Source organism: Sinocyclocheilus grahami, unplaced genomic scaffold (assembly GCF_001515645.1).
Source record: "Sinocyclocheilus grahami isolate Dianchi unplaced genomic scaffold, SAMN03320097.WGS_v1.1 scaffold346.1, whole genome shotgun sequence".
Taxonomy (NCBI): domain Eukaryota; kingdom Metazoa; phylum Chordata; class Actinopteri; order Cypriniformes; family Cyprinidae; genus Sinocyclocheilus; species Sinocyclocheilus grahami.
The window spans coordinates 1,497,775-1,515,255 of NW_015505525.1; the positions used below are offsets into that span (position 1 = coordinate 1,497,775).

The 17,481-nt window shown below is 39.4% G+C and overlaps 1 protein-coding gene across 1 annotated transcript in view; it reads right to left on the bottom strand.

The window, feature by feature from the left end:
* The window catches only part of LOC107548356 (neuronal acetylcholine receptor subunit alpha-7-like), an 83,908-nt gene extending 71,058 nt beyond the window's left edge, over positions 1 to 12,850 (bottom strand). The window contains exon 1 of the mRNA XM_016229030.1: positions 12,543 to 12,850. Within this exon, the coding sequence (XP_016084516.1) occupies positions 12,543 to 12,615 (73 nt within the window). The 5' untranslated portion in view covers positions 12,616 to 12,850. The remainder of the gene's footprint in view (positions 1 to 12,542) is intronic.
* Between the last annotated feature and the right edge of the window lie 4,631 nt (positions 12,851 to 17,481).

Consider the following 17,481-nt stretch of genomic DNA (forward strand, 5'->3'; position numbering starts at 1 on the left):
CGACACTAGCCTTCTGTGCCCGTCTCTGATCCTCAGACCGAGACGGACCAGGACCCCTATGTTGTTTGGGCTCAGACCTGGACCTTCGTGGAATGAAGGATTTGAAGGCCCTGAGCGCGCCTTCGCCTCCCTGAACTTCTCGACCACCATCTCAACGGAGGTACCGAAAAGTTTGTAAGGCAAAACCGGAGCATCGATAGACCTGCCCATAGCGGAGGCGGCCTGCTTAGTAGCACGGAGAGCAAGATCCATGGTGCGGTGCAGCTCAGTTACCTTATTATGAGAAAGGCCCTCGCCTTTATCCAGCTCTTTCAGCAGATCAGCCTAATACGTCTGGAGCACCGCCATAGTGTGCAACGAAGCCACAGCCTGACCTGCTGCTGTGTATGCCCTGCCATTTAAGCGCAATGTATCCTGAAGGGGCTTAGATGGCAAGGAGGGAGTATTAAGGGAGGATGTCTCACCCATAGAGAGATAGCTAGCCAGCGTCTCTTCTACAGGGGACATCCTCTTTTAGCCGTTTTCACGCATCGCCTTGATGTTGGCATAACTCGTATGCTGGAACCGATAGATGCGTGAGGAAAACGGCCTCTTCCATTCCTTCTCGATCTCAGTATGCAAATCAGGAAGAAATGGAAGGCTCACCTGAGCTGGAGGGTTATGTCCAGAAAGAAAACGCTCATCGAGGCGACCTCGCAATGTCACTTTCTTGGCCCGCTTCCATGGCAAGTCCAGCCTCGCCGTGGTGCGATCCATAACTTCCAACAGCTCATCATATGCAGGGCAGGAGGATTGGGAAGGCTCAGCCTCAGCCTCTTCGCCGTCCTCAGACATCTCCTGCTCCTCCTGTGCTGAACCCAGCAGAGCACTGGCCCCCAGATCAGACGATGTTAGAGAAATAACATCATCCTCCAGCGGCTCTCTCTCGTCCACAGCCGACGAGCGCGAGAGGGAAAGCCCCTCTTTAAACTCATCGGCCAGGTCCACCTTCGATCCCCACGAGCTCATTCTCCTCCGTGCCTCAGCAGCGGTGGGTCCTGAACCACGGGAAGCAGATGGCTGCCCCTCTTTCCTCGAAAAAAGAGACAAACGAGAGCGGAGCTTTTTCATCGAAAAACGCTCACAATGCACGCAAATTGCCCCCTGAAGGACATCATTGCAGCGTGCTCCTCGCCCAAAGAAAGAATGCAGAGATCGTGTGTGTCATCAGGTGTCAAATAGCGACGACACGGATGCACACATCCTCTAAACATTCTGCTAGTGCTCGCCATAATAATAGGATAGAGATCGCTCTTACCACTTTCAAATGCACGCTTCAAACAAAACAGCCATTGAAGACGAAGAAGAGAATGACATGTTCTCCTGGTGCCTATTTATACTAATAGTCGCACCGGTAGTGACATCATGGGCTGTCGCCGGCCAACGTGTTGTTGGTGCTTTTTCAATGTATGCTTCAAACATGGGTCACGACGAGGCGTTCCCCATAGCGCCCCCTAGAGGACGCAGTTCGAAGTTCCCTTGAAAGGGAACTACATGTACTTTATATATATGGTTAGGGTTAGGATTAGGTTTGGCTTAGGGTTACTTGCATGTAATTATGCATACTTTATTGTTATTATAATAGTAAGTACATGTAACATGTGTAACAAGGACACCTTAAAAAAGTGTTACCAAAAATCATTAAAACAATTATTTAAAATGTACTTTAAAGTAAAACTTTTAATTTAACATTATTACAAATGTACTCTTTAAAAGTGTACTTAAGTGTGTTAAGTTTCTGGTCCCACTTGATATAAAGTGGCCTTATCTGCTATATACTTACATTTAAATTAATCATTTGGTACAATGCACTTATTGTGTACATACATGTTTTTACATAATTTTTAAAAATACCTGCAAATAATTACATCTGTAAATAATTTCTGTAATTACATTTATAATTACACTTTTGACCAATCCCTTACACCTTAACCCACTCTTAAACCTAACCATACCACCAAACCTGTCCCTAACCTTACCAGTATCCCACCTCAATCGCAGCTAAAGTGTTTTGCAATACATTATGAACACAATAAATACATTGTACTTATTTTTTGATGTAGGTACATAGTACCTAAGACCATAAGGCCACTATAGTAACCTTATGAAGTATAAGTAAATTTCAGTGGTCTTTTATTTAAAATATGATCAAGATCACTTGATAACCCTGCTAGGATTTGAAATGAACAATCTACACAGATGGACCACCGATGGTCATCACTAGTTGTATGCCAGTTAGAAATGCTTTCCGACTTGATGTGATGTGTGCCAAATACTCTTTCAGAGCCAGATCCCCAAATAAAACAAAATAGAGAATGATGGGAAACAACTTACAATCTTTTGTTTTGGTCTAAATTGTTAACTCTATTTTTGTTTGTGTAATATACGTTTTGTGAACACAACACTCTGATCTCTATAGAGAATGTTGGGATTGAAAGAATATTCATAAAACATGTTTTTATTAACACTAAAATGGAGAAACACATATTCTGACACAGAAGACACATAATCTGGTGAAACTAGATAAATCGGACTACTTGTTCTACTGTATGCACTTAATTGGTCAGAAGGAATATGAAAAAATGCTCATGTAGATTGCTGATCCACATGAGACATGAGATTTGTCTGATTTGCCTGCTCTTTTTTCCCCTCCTGCCCAGACTGCAGCCGTCTACTCTCATTAACACTGAATGCGAGGCGTTTGGCATCTCAAATGAGTGTAGTGTTAACATAGACTTGCTTGTGAAATGTACACATCAGAGTTTAGGTGTTCCAGATTACCCTAATTCATAAAAAGTGTTTGGGCTTCAGGCCCATCTCAGCCTGAGGGTTATGCAGTATCTGGTGAATGTGATTCAAATGCAGATTTCAGGTATAGAAAAGAAGACTGTGATAGAGACCAAGAAAGAGATACTGTGGCTGCTGTGTTTCAGACCAATTCTATCCTGGTCACATCTACAGCACATATAAAAGCCTTTAAATCATGTTTGTTAAATTTCATTTCTTATTTAAAAGTCTTTTCCCCACTGGTTGGCACACTCTCATTACTATGTATGTGCCGTCATTGATTAACCCTCTATTGCCTCGGGTTAACCAACCCATTTTCTCAAATTTGCAAGCACAAGATGTTTAAAAGATAAATATTGCAATAAAATGGTTAATAACAAAGGGATGACTAAAATAAACCAATAAAAATCTCTTTTAAGTACATGGTGGACGTTTTTAAAATCTTTTCTGGCAATGTACACTGTGTGAAAATATCACTCAGATAAGTAATTTGTATTGACTTTTCAATATCTATCTAATATATCTATCAATCTAGCTAGCTAGCTAGCTAATTAGGAACATTTAAAACACACACACACAAAAATCACAAAGGAAGTGGGTAAACAAATACAACAGCTGCGGTGTAAACTCAAAGCTGAGCAAACAGAAGCTGTGAAACACAATGTGGGACAGAGTGATATTACATATTTAAAAGGACTGGAACAAGTCCTATATGTCACTTTAGCCTGCCTGGGAAACAAGCCCTTGAACTTTTCCTCACACTTGAGTGCTAGCATACAGTGCTAAACCCCAAACAACAATCAAGGAGACTCCAGAGGGAGACGGGTGGCTATGAGATCAGCAAGCTCACAGAGAGTCTGAACCTGACAGTGATGGCGTGATGGTTGATTTATTGAATTTCATGCAAATGGTGAAACATAATAGCAAAGAGAGCTCAATGGAAGCTTTGTGACAGTGAGACTTGTAAAAAGAGAAAGTTGGACATAATGTGAAATACGTGGAAGAGAAAAAGAGAACTGAGAATAGAGTTCTCAACTGGTTTTGCTTTAGGATTTTACATTGGATTTGGGATCAAACTTTGAAGTGTATTATTCCTATAACAACAATATATCAGTATATATTATTAAAACAGCAACAATGATAGACTTAATATTAATTAGAATAAGCTGTTTTTCCTTTTTTCAAGGGAACCTGTTAATGCATTGTATTTTTATTTTTATTTTATTTATTTATTAATTTTTTTACTTTGCAAAGGTTTGTTAATGGATTTTAAGGATGAGGGGATGTAAAGTAAATGTTACATGTTTGACTCTCAGGTGACAAATCATTTTGTGCCAAAATACTGTAGCATTTGATTGGACATATTGGGGAGAATTTCTCCTTCATTCAATAGGTCTATTCATTTTGCTATAATGACTATGCATGAGATGACTTTTTCCATCTTATTATTTGCATTTACAAAATATTATATATTTTGACACATTTTGGGGTCTTTACCCACTAGTTGCGAACCCACTGTAGTGAAAGAGAAAAATGCCTATACTGTAAGTCTGTGAGAGGGGGAAAAACAGTTTAAGAGAAAAAGAAACAAACATTGAAAAAGACAGACTTTGTTTATCGTTTTTTTCGATTTCTCAAGCTCTTCTTTCTCTGATTACATCTTCTGCTGGAAAGGATCAGACGCAGATGTTCTATGCATGTGTGTGTGTGTGTGTATGTGTGTTTGCTTACTCACAGTCCAGGCCTTTTATGGGGATTTATGTCAATCCAAGTATGATTATGGCAGCACAAGTTAGATCAGAATCAAAAACGCCGTAAATTACTCTTCTTCTCCACTGAGGATAAAGAGCAAATAATTTTATATGGAAGCCTGATCAGGAACAAGATATTCTTTAACTCAAACATCAAATCATCCGTTCTGATAACACATCAAGTTTCACCTCATGCCTTTGGGGAAAAAAAAGAGAGAAAGAGAAAATCCCTGTGGAATAAATGGGTCAACTCATTCTCTGTAGGATTGTGTTAGATTGTGATAGTCCAGATTAGCAATGAACGTCTGGCTTTAAAAGCTGAATGGCTATCACTCCACTCTTCCCTTGATGAAAAACAAGATAGAGGGGGAAAAGAGCTAAACAAAGCACACTTTCCAAATAAACTAATTCAGTAATGACAGTACTGGTCTAAAGGGGGCAGAGGGAAGAGAGAATAGTGGTGAAGCAGCAAACCCTGGAAAGTTACTAATCCTTTCTTCTCATGCTCTCTGTTTTCTAGTGCCTAAATAAGGTCACACATTATTTAGAGTGTGAAATATTAGCTTAACTAACTTTAAAGTACATTTACTTTATCACTTTTACCACAAATCATTGCTTTTTAGATTTTTCAGCACGAGAACTACATGTACCTACCTGTATCTACCTGTAGCATCTAGGCAAGATCAAGGGTAAGGTGGTAGAAGCAGGGTTGTCGATTGATTAAAGAAAATAATTATTTAATCACACTGATTTCTGTAATTAATCATAATAACCTAACATTACAGTTGTTGTAATCATATATAGTATTTATGATATTTTAACATTGACTCTCCAAATTAATGTGGAAACAATATAGTTTAAAAATTGATTTATCTTTTTATTAATGAAGGCCAGTGTCAATAATACTAAATAATGACACTGATGCCTCTATTGAATGGATATTTTTATATAGGCCTATATTTTTTCTGGGTATGAGTAATTATGGCCATTCAGCAATACAGTAAAATGGAAAGCCAGATCTAATCTGCAAATTGTTTTTATTAATCATTCATTAACAATAACAGAACATTAAATAAGTAATGTGTGTCACATAATCAGATTACATGTAACAAATTTTTTGTTATAAACTTTTTTTTGTAAATGTAGCTACACCATGATATCAAAGTTGATTTCAAGTATTTGTATAGTATAATTACTCTCTAAATCTAGTGTTAAAGGGGTCATATGATGTTGCTAAAAAGAACATTATTTTGTGTATTTATGTACTTACAGTCTGTGAGTCAGAACAGTCGGCATGCATGAGATGACTTTTTCCATCTTATTATTTGCATTTACAAAATATTATATATTTTGACACATTTTGGGGTCTTTACCCACTAGTTGCGAACCCACTGTAGTGAAAGAGAAAAATGCCTATACTGTAAGTCTGTGAGAGGGGGAAAAACAGTTTAAGAGAAAAAGAAACAAACATTGAAAAAGACAGACTTTGTTTATCGTTTTTTTCGATTTCTTCTTTCTCTGATTACATCTTCTGCTGGAAAGGATCAGACGCAGATGTTCTATGCATGTGTGTGTGTGTGTGTATGTGTGTTTGCTTACTCACAGTCCAGGCCTTTTATGGGGATTTATGTCAATCCAAGTATGATTATGGCAGCACAAGTTAGATCAGAATCAAAAACGCCGTAAATTACTCTTCTTCTCCACTGAGGATAAAGAGCAAATAATTTTATATGGAAGCCTGATCAGGAACAAGATATTCTTTAACTCAAACATCAAATCATCCGTTCTGATAACACATCAAGTTTCACCTCATGCCTTTGGGGAAAAAAAAGAGAGAAAGAGAAAATCCCTGTGGAATAAATGGGTCAACTCATTCTCTGTAGGATTGTGTTAGATTGTGATAGTCCAGATTAGCAATGAACGTCTGGCTTTAAAAGCTGAATGGCTATCACTCCACTCTTCCCTTGATGAAAAACAAGATAGAGGGGGAAAAGAGCTAAACAAAGCACACTTTCCAAATAAACTAATTCAGTAATGACAGTACTGGTCTAAAGGGGGCAGAGGGAAGAGAGAATAGTGGTGAAGCAGCAAACCCTGGAAAGTTACTAATCCTTTCTTCTCATGCTCTCTGTTTTCTAGTGCCTAAATAAGGTCACACATTATTTAGAGTGTGAAATATTAGCTTAACTAACTTTAAAGTACATTTACTTTATCACTTTTACCACAAATCATTGCTTTTTAGATTTTTCAGCACGAGAACTACATGTACCTACCTGTATCTACCTGTAGCATCTAGGCAAGATCAAGGGTAAGGTGGTAGAAGCAGGGTTGTCGATTGATTAAAGAAAATAATTATTTAATCACACTGATTTCTGTAATTAATCATAATAACCTAACATTACAGTTGTTGTAATCATATATAGTATTTATGATATTTTAACATTGACTCTCCAAATTAATGTGGAAACAATATAGTTTAAAAATTGATTTATCTTTTTATTAATGAAGGCCAGTGTCAATAATACTAAATAATGATACTGATGCCTCTATTGAATGGATATTTTTATATAGGCCTATATTTTTTCTGGGTATGAGTAATTATGGCCATTCAGCAATACAGTAAAATGGAAAGCCAGATCTAATCTGCAAATTGTTTTTATTAATCATTCATTAACAATAACAGAACATTAAATAAGTAATGTGTGTCACATAATCAGATTACATGTAACAAATTTTTTGTTATAAACTTTTTTTTGTAAATGTAGCTACACCATGATATCAAAGTTGATTTCAAGTATTTGTATAGTATAATTACTCTCTAAATCTAGTGTTAAAGGGGTCATATGATGTTGCTAAAAAGAACATTATTTTGTGTATTTATGTACTTACAGTCTGTGAGTCAGAACAGTCGGCATTGTAGTCTACACTACCAGGATCAGGAAACAGTCCTCCATAAAATGTGCTTTACACATCTGAATATTTGGGTTGAACTGTTCTGGAACAGTGTTGTAAGCCAGAGGCCTAGAGTGAGGAACGGCCGGCGGATTCGACAAAGGAGCGGCCAGCGGGCTTGCGGCAACCACATGTGACGACCCCGGGCTGGACTCCACTTCGTCCACGGTGAAAGCAGATCCGGCGATCTACAGCACGAAGTTGCTTTCTCGAATTTCCTCAGCGACCAGCACGGATCAGCTTCAGGCATGACGAAGCGGATATCATCCTCTTTTGGAAGGCCAAACAAAGTAGTTTCACAACGAAACACACAGCGCCTTCACAACATGACGGCGGGGGCAGCAACAATACTACAGCGAGAATAAAAGTTATGCCTTCTTTCTTTGCGTGAACATTTGGGCGGCGTTATGCAAATCTTCCCACATCGTGATGTAGACATGTGGGGGCGTGTTAGAACGAGCCATTTTAGGTAGGCATGGTTGACTCTTAACTTTTATAAAGAATATCTATTTGGATTTGAGACTTTAGTCTTTGCAACTTTACAGATCTTCGTTATGCACCAAAAGCTTGTAACACTCCAAAGAGAAAGGAAAAATTTAAATCGCATCATATGACCCCTTTAAACTTGTAATTCTAAGTAGCAAACTGGTCATTAGTATTTTGTGATGTATATCAGATGCTACATTTTGAAAGAAATTTGCACAGCAATGTCCATGCATGTTCCTCAAAGTAGTTTCTGTATGTGTGTTTGTGAAAAGAGGATAAACACTCAGAAAAGTTTTTGGTGGATCCTAGAATGAAAAAAATGGGAACCTCTACAATATTAGGCATATCAAACCTGTCCTATCTTGACTGACTGCTGCAATGATTTTTCCTATATGCACAATCAACCTTTGAAAATGTGCATTTGGTCTTCAGCAACCCCAAGAGAGCATTTTACACCTCTCTTTGTCTCACTCTACTGGCTGCCAATTGCGGCTTGCTTCAGGATTGAAGTGATGATTGCATACAGAAGTCATTGGATGTGTACAAAATGGCTTTGCCAAATCTTTTCCTTCATGATACCACTGGTGGAATGTTCTTCCCAATTCCATCGCATCAAAAATGCACTTGTTACTTTTAATGCACTTTAAAAACAAATCCCTCTCTATTCTTCTCTATCTTATGTCTCATCTACACTGTAATAAAATAATTTTTCTAAGTAGTAAGGGAAAAGTATGAAAACCTGTTCTTGTGTAATTTACTAATTTACTAGCAATTTCAGAATGAAAGTAAATCCAACACTAGAGTGTCTGTTTTTTTTTTTTTACTGTTTTTCACATCACATATGGGGCAAGTTGAAAACCAAAATATCATATTAATAGACCACCATCTTTTCAAAAGTAAATGGCAAATCAGATGTGCAGGGAACTAATAATCAAATTAATGTCATTAATTATAAGTTTTGTGGAAGACTTGATCATTAGGTGTATTGGATTGTAACTGAACTCTGCAGTAGATATGCAGGAACAGGATTGGGAAGCCCTGGTATATCCAAAAAAACAATAGAATATCTTAGGGAAACTAGTGTAGAAATCTTTGAGGCACTTTTAAAACAACTGTCTGTTTAAGCTAATTGTTACTCGCATTATAACAGATCTAAATGCGAGTCTAAATTCTGATTGGATATACACCATGCATGAAACCACAGCCGATATACATGCACACCTGTGACTGCACATTAGTTAATTCTACAGTACATTAATATGCTGCGTTACGTTGCTTGGCAACCTTAAACAGCATATGGTTAGGCATATGAAATACATGGCCAAAAAATGTGCTAATAACAGGTTAAGCTATTTCAGTCATTTCTATGACAACAAAACTTAAAGGGTTAGCTCACTCAAAAATGAAAATTAGACTGTGTTTTACTCAGAGCCATCCTAGGTGTATATGACTTTCTTCTTTCAGAAAGTCATATATCCAGTCATATCCAGTCGGAGTTATATTAAAAATTGTCTTTGATCTTTCGAGCCGTTTAATGCCACTCAGCGGGTGTTGCATGCATCAGTTCAAAAGAAGTTAAATAAAAAGAGCCCATCCATTAAAATAAAAGCGTCTCACACGGCCCCGGGGGGTGAACAAAGAACTCCTGTAGCAAATCGATGCGTTTTTGTAAGAAAAATATCCATATTCAAAATGTAATAATCACTTTAATGTAGCTTGCGCCAACAGTTGTACACGGAAGCAGCTCCGGGCGGATGACGTATGAGTTCAGCGTTGCTCATGCGCCGGTGAGTCTCGTGAAAATCGTTTTGTACTTATAATTAGTGACCGTTGTTTTGTTTTGATCTCTCCGCTGCGTTTCCGCGTGTGTCACTTCTGAGAGGCGCATGCGCAAAGCTGACCTCATACGTCATCCGCCCGGAACTGCTTGTATTTACAACAGTGAGCAACAGTGTTTTTTTAATGGATGGACACTTTTTATTTAACTTCTTTTGGACTGATGCACGCAACACCCGCTGAGTGGCATTAAACAGTTTGAAAGATCAAAGACCATTTTTAATATAACTCCGACTGGATTCGTCTGAAGGAAGAAAGTCATATACACCTAGGATGGCTCTGACGTATGAGTTCAGCGTTGCTCATGCGCCGGTGAGTCTCGTGAAAATCGTTTTGTACTTATAATTAGTGACCGTTGTTTTGTTTTGATCTCTCCGCTGCGTTTCCGCGTGTGTCACTTCTGAGAGGCGCATGCGCAAAGCTGACCTCATACGTCATCCGCCCGGAACTGCTTGTATTTACAACAGTGAGCAACAGTGTTTTTTTAATGGATGGACACTTTTTATTTAACTTCTTTTGGACTGATGCACGCAACACCCGCTGAGTGGCATTAAACAGTTTGAAAGATCAAAGACCATTTTTAATATAACTCCGACTGGATTCGTCTGAAGGAAGAAAGTCATATACACCTAGGATGGCTCTGGGGTGAGTAAAACACCTAATTTTCATTTAATTTAATTTTAATGCAACATCATTCAATAACACAGTTCACAAAGTGAGGTTTATATAGTAGTAGTTTACTGGATTTGATGTAGAAGGTCAGACCTGAACCACAATGAACCCCATTGCAATTTACTGGAACACCAGCTCTCAGTCAAGCCCCTTTACCTAACGTCAGTGCCTGATCTCAATGATGCTCTTGCATCTGAATCAAGCAAATCATTGCGTCATTTTTCAATGCCTAGTGGAAAAGCTTCTTAGAAGTGTGGAAGCAAAGGGAAGGATGAATGTTTTTTGCCATTATTTTCAAAGTAAATATTTAAACAATCAGTGAGTTATGTTACTGACATGATGATGAGGTCTGGCTCACTGTTCTATAGGGTTCAGGTTTGGGTTTTGTGTAGGCTGTTCATTTCCAGTACGCTACTGATGAAAAACATACAGTATGACTGCCATATCTCTCTCTAATCTACATGCTGACCATTTTCTCTCAGCCAAATAGTGTAAGCTATTTGGTCTATGGGATTTTAAGGTCATGGTATAAACTCTGACCCTCCATGCCAGGAGTATGATGTGAATATTGTCAGAATGTACTAGGATATAATGACATTTCTGCCAACATAAAGAAAATATCTATCCTGTTTTGCTGTCAAAACAGCAAAACATCATGGGTATTTTCATTGCTTTTAAAAGCATTGGTTATTGATTAAGAGGGCACACAAATAACAAAAAATAAATCAGATAAACATTGCAATATTCCATAAAAATAACAACAATCAATTTTAATTTCATGGTGACTTTAAATATATTAAATTTGTATCTATTTTTTTAATTATTTTATAGAAAGACAACAGAGGTTCGGGAATCCAGGGCCCTTTGTTTGCAACTGTTCTACTGTACCTTTTAAAGAAATCTGCAAACTCAGTCTTACAATATTACCATAATTGGCACATAGCTGACCAGGGTCATAAACTGAAGTAATTTAACTGAAATACTAAGGGCAATGAGCGAGTTTGACCTCTGAAAATAGTTTAAGGGAATCCCACACCTTAAATGGTTAGAATAGAAACCCACACACACACTGAATGTCCAGACAAAATCAATCAAAGAAATGTAATCATGCTTAGGCCGTAAGGGAAATTAAAGGACACCAAGAGACCATTTTAAGGAATGGAATGTGTTACTTATCCAAAAAGTCACAAACCAAGTTTTCTATTTGATAGGTTATTATCAATTCCAGTTCCAATGCTAATGTGAAAGGGTGTGGATTGTACAAAATTAGTTCCATTCCTCAAATTTGATTGGCTGAGTGATGTTCCAAAGGTGCTGATTTAATAATGGGACATTTCATTTGTTTGTACTTGTGTTTACACAATGGTTGGTAGGCAACTTTGGTTTCTTTTGGAACCACTTTCTGTGTTAACTAAGAAATTTGTAGGGACAATCAATATTTAATGTCGTTCAGGCATAACACCACTCGGACATCACAGATTTATTGTAAGAGGCGTAATTGAAAGTATCGAAAGTAAGTCAAGCATAGAGACATGCACTTGATACGCGCGCATACCCATACACTCATGTAATGAGTTAACTCATAATACCCTGAAATTATAGGTCACAAATCATTTATTTCATCCCGTCCTTGCCATGGTTGCTCGCGTCTCACATTGGCGTAATAGCGAGTAGACCTAAGGATGTTGTGCGGTATTTTTGTCAGTGCTCATGCGTCAGTGCGATCATGCCAGATGTTATGAGGTATTAAGGGGTCGAGGTGCTGCAAGGCAACTCGCACACAGACACTCTTCCAAGCTGTACACAATGATAAACACACATGCTCATATTTATACAGTGAAATGATCAATCCTCGCTTTAATTTAGTAACTCTTTTGTCATACTTCACGTATTCAAGCTAAGTAACATCTTACAACAACACTGAAGTAAAAGCACCTTGATGTACCTTCACGGAGTTCACTTTTATGATTAAATTTTATGTTGCGCAAATTACTTTAGTAAAAAAGCAGCAGCACCTACCTTTAATACAAAATGACATCCATATAAAAATTCCGAGGTATAGAATTCCAAAATATCTTTGATTCTGCATCATTCCTGTAATGGGAAGTTGTCCTTATACACACAAACCGACGAAACTTTAGTCTGTCAGCATCCGAGCTGTGTGCAGAGGTAGGTAACACTTGCGCGCGCCCTCTTCCTCTCTCTCTTTCTCTCTCTCTCCTTTGCTTTTAATTTCTCAATCACATTTGTGACCTCAATGCAAGAGCAGTCTGTCTATAAACAGCATGTTATCCTTAAACGGTGATCCATTAACTGTCTTTTTCTGTGGTTTAATAAATCTCAGTCAAGAGTCTAATCACTATGCATAACAATACATAAACGATTTACGGAACTGGCGCGCGCTCTTACATTATGCGTAAAGACGCCATCTGGATACACGCTAGCTGCAGGAATTATTTCACTCACTTGCTGTGGATAATATGCAGCAAGCGCGACATGATGCTTGTAAAATTTACATTTAAAGTATTGAATCCGAGGGGAGATTTAAACCCCCTTTTATTGGGCAGTATTCTTCATGGATCATTATTTGGTTCAGTGAGCATTTATAAATATGAGTTTGCAGCGCGAGTGCATCATCAGGTGTTTGTGATCGGTGCACTAAATCTTAAGTATTACATTCCTCTCGTTAATTTATTTTAGAGGTTAAAGACGGGAACGGATAATCTGAAGGTCGCTGTTCTAAACACTGTGTGAAGTTTAATTCATTCCTGTCATACTGTGCCACTGAGCAATGCATTTAAAGCCATGTTGTTCACGACAAAATGTCCCTGAAGTCCAACAGATGTAGTCTGTTACTGTAAGGATAGCGCAAACCGGGTCTAGTAAATTGTCACACTTTTTACGCCAGTGAATATTTTTCAGGGTACATACAGAGTTCTGGCATGAAACTCTAGATGGCGCAGTCTGATAAATCTAGCTTAATCTGACCTGGTGACATCTTTGTCACATGGCAGCTGATTAGTTCTCTCCTGTATCTGTCTCCAATAATCATATCAAAGATAGTGTTGTGGGAGAACAGAATTAAGTGTTATTGCTATGGTTGCTGCAGTGCCGAGTGAAATGCATTATGGGTAGTGTAGTTCACAGAAATGTGCTCGTGTGATGTGTGCTATCCTGTGTTGTGTAATTCAGAAAACGGAGAAAGAACATTTATATTCTGCTTTATTTGTTCATTCAAGTCAGTCCATCCAGGAGTTTTGCACTGTATCTACACGAGAGAGTAAAATGGCATGCATCGGCTAACTTTGTCCTTCTCATCATTGCACGAACACAAATTAACTAGCTGTTTTGCTGCTGCTGGGACTGATGAAGTGTAGAAAGTAACAGCAGATATTAAATGACTAAATTATGATATTTGCTCAGGTGGATGTTGGGGTCTTATCTATCGGATTGCAACGCATATCCATTTTGTTAATTAACATTACACATAGTGCACGTCTAATTAGAGTTAAGCCAGTTGGCGTGGTAGCCCAGGCACACATAGTCGTAGGTCATTATTGTTAAGCCGGTCAGCGTGGTAGCCAAGGCTCACATAGTCCTAGGCCACTATTGTTAAACCGGTCATCGTGGTAGCCCAGGCACACATAGCCATAGGCCACTAGCATTAAGCCGGTCGGCGTGGTAGCCCAGACTCACATAGATAGTAATACATGTGGTTCACATGGCTCTTCGGAGCAGCAACAGTATAAATGTCTTGACAATAGATCTGCTTTGTGGGGGATGTCTTGTCTTTCCTTGTCTGTTCATCTCTAATGTGTGTGGATACATGCATGTCTACTGATGCAGCAGTTTATCCTTATATTCAGCGGCATGCATATATTGGCTTGTATTGTTTGTGTAATGTGTCTCCTGCTTTGTGGGGCTTATTCATATGTGTTATATGTGCAGCAGCAGTATTTCTTACATGCTTACAGCAGCATGTTGTGGATGTATTGGCAGTTGCAAGTCTCTGTACTTGCTCTGCCACAGCAGCAGCGTAGCAGATCTATTCCGCCAAGACCAAATACATTAACATTGTCATGTACATTACCATGCCAATCCCTCCGTGAGTTGTCATGACACAAATACAGAGTTCTGGCATAAAACTCTAGATGGCACAGTCCAATAGATCTAGCTCAATCTGACCTGGTGACATCATTGTCACATGGCAGCTGATTGGTTCTCTCCTGTATCGGTCGCCAATGGGCTCGCTGCTCAATATTCAAATACCTGGCTTTAGTTTGCTGTAGCAGTTGGCAGCGCACTTCAGAAATCCTCCACCCTCCCCAGCTCCACCTGTATAGATCAGCTACGAGGTGATTCATGTATGCTATATGGGGGTTATTCATATGTGTTATATGTGCAGCAGCAGTATTTCTTACATGCTTACAGCAGCATGGTGTGGATGTATTGGCAGTTGCAAGTGTCGGTACTTACTCTGCTGCAGCAGCGTAGCAGATCTATTCCGCCAAGACCAAATACATTAACATTGCCATTAATGTATTTGGTCTTGGCGGAATAGATCTGCTACGCTGCTGCTGTGGCAGAGCAAGTACAGAGACTTGCAACTGCCAATACATCCACAACATGCTGCTGTAAGCATGTAAGAAATACTGCTGCTGCACATATAACACATATGAATAAAGCTGATTGGTTCTCTCCTGTATCGGTCGCCAACGGGCTCGCTGCTCAATATTCAAATACCTGGCTTTAGTTTGCTGTAGCAGTTGGCAGCGCACTTCAGAAATCCTCCACCCTCCCCAGCTCCACCTGTATAGATCAGCTACGAGGTGATTCATGTATGCTATATGGGGGTTATTCATATGTGTTATATGTGCAGCAGCAGTATTTCTTACATGCTTACAGCAGCATGGTGTGGATGTATTGGCAGTTGCAAGTGTCGGTACTTACTCTGCTGCAGCAGCGTAGCAGATCTATTCCGCCAAGACCAAATAAATTAATGGCAATGTTAATGTATTTGGTCTTGGCGGAATAGAGCTGCTACGCTGCTGCAGGGAGGGAGTTGTCATGACAGAAATTTATTTTTGGAAGTCAGTTACTATATAAACACCTTGAAGTCTTGACTACAAAAAGCTATTTAATATTTTCAGCCTTATTGCTCAGGGGAAAAGATTCAGTGCACTTAAAACATGTTGACACAATCTAGGATATGTTGACACAATTGGAACCTGTTGTTTAGACACTGATTTGAGAAGAATACCTTTTTTTCTTGAATGCGGAGTAATACATCTCAAGCAAAAAAGAAAGATAAATCTCCCACAATATTTATGCATTTATAATATTAAATATATAAGAAACAAAACAAAAAAATGTAATGGAAAATTACAAAGAAATCATCGATAATGAAGTTCAAATTAATGAATTGTATAAATTAATGAGATCACATGTAACAACTTAATCCTGATATCAATGTTACAATTGTTTCCAACCTGACTCTTGTCCTAAGAACACCAGTTCAACATTTCAGTTAAAATCTATTTAGCCAACTGCAATTTTAAAACTATGATGATCCAAGATGCAGATAAGTTTGTTTATCGGAACTGATTTGGAGAAATTTAGCATTACATCACATGCTCACCAGTAGATCCACTGCAGTGAATGGGTGCCGTCAGAATTAGAGTTCAAACAGCTGATAAAAAGATCATAATAATCCACACAACTCCAGTACTAAAGCAGTGTGTTTGTAAGAAATAAATCCATTATTATATATTGTATCCAAAATACAAGTCTATAATCCATAATAATGCTTCCTCCAGTGAAAAAGTCCATCCCCTGTTGTCCTCACACATCCACCAACATATTTGTTTAGAACTGTTTTAGACTGTTTTCGCTTGTAAACAGTGCTTGATTTGTGCACATTTTTCACCTGATTCAGTCAAACCGGCTTTTTTACTGGAGAAAACAATATTATGGAAAGAGTATGGAATACAATACATTCTCTGTCTAATAAAGTGTAATCCCATGTGATAAATAAACAAAAACCTGCTTATCACATAGTTTACCCATACAGAACGATTACCATTAAAAACAATTGCACACACTATTGTACTGCTTGATATTTCAGACTGGCAAAATTGAAGTGATGTTTTATTAACAAGTTTCGGGAGGAGCGCGCGCAGATAATTAACACGGCCAGTTCATCATCAGTAATTACACCATCTATCCAATCAGCACAAGAGAGAACCTCTATAAATAATCAAAGCAGCCTTACCTCCATTATCTCCTGTCTTTAGCATCATGTCAGATATCGAACTTTTTCCGGACGACAATGAGTTTGACACCACGGGTCCTCCGGCGTCTTCAGTCGCTGTCCAGCACACCAGCGCTCCGCAGGACACCATAATTGAGCCCGCGGCTGCAACTCGGGGCCGCCGGCCCTCCCGCGTCGCCGTCGCGCATACCTCCAGGCACCGAGGCACGCCATCACCTGCGCCTTCAAGGCGTCAGCCACCTTCTCCAGCGTCCTCCTACGCCTCAGCCCTCTCCTCCGCCCCAGCTACGGAGAAATGGTCCGTGTCAGAACTACGGCAGGTGCTCATTAGCTCCGGCATCAACGTCCCACGATGATCAGCCAAGGCAGATCTCCTCGCCCTCTATACTTCCCTCCAAACAGGGGCGCCTCCAAGCTTCACTCCTCCATCCAAGGCCGCGGACAAAGCGAGCCAGGGCCGTAGTGTTCCATACTCACGGCCCGAATTAACCACCACTCCTTCGAAGACGGGCTTCCGGCCAGTAGGCCGCAGCAAAAAGCCCTTGGCAAGTCTGGGCCGCGTCCCGGATGCCGCCAGCCCCAGACCCCCTCCTCCATCCACCGAGCGCCAGCTCGACGAAATGCCAGCTCCAGTCTCCACGAGCCACCGCGTTAGCGCGAGCACGCCTCCGCTAGCGGCGCAGACCT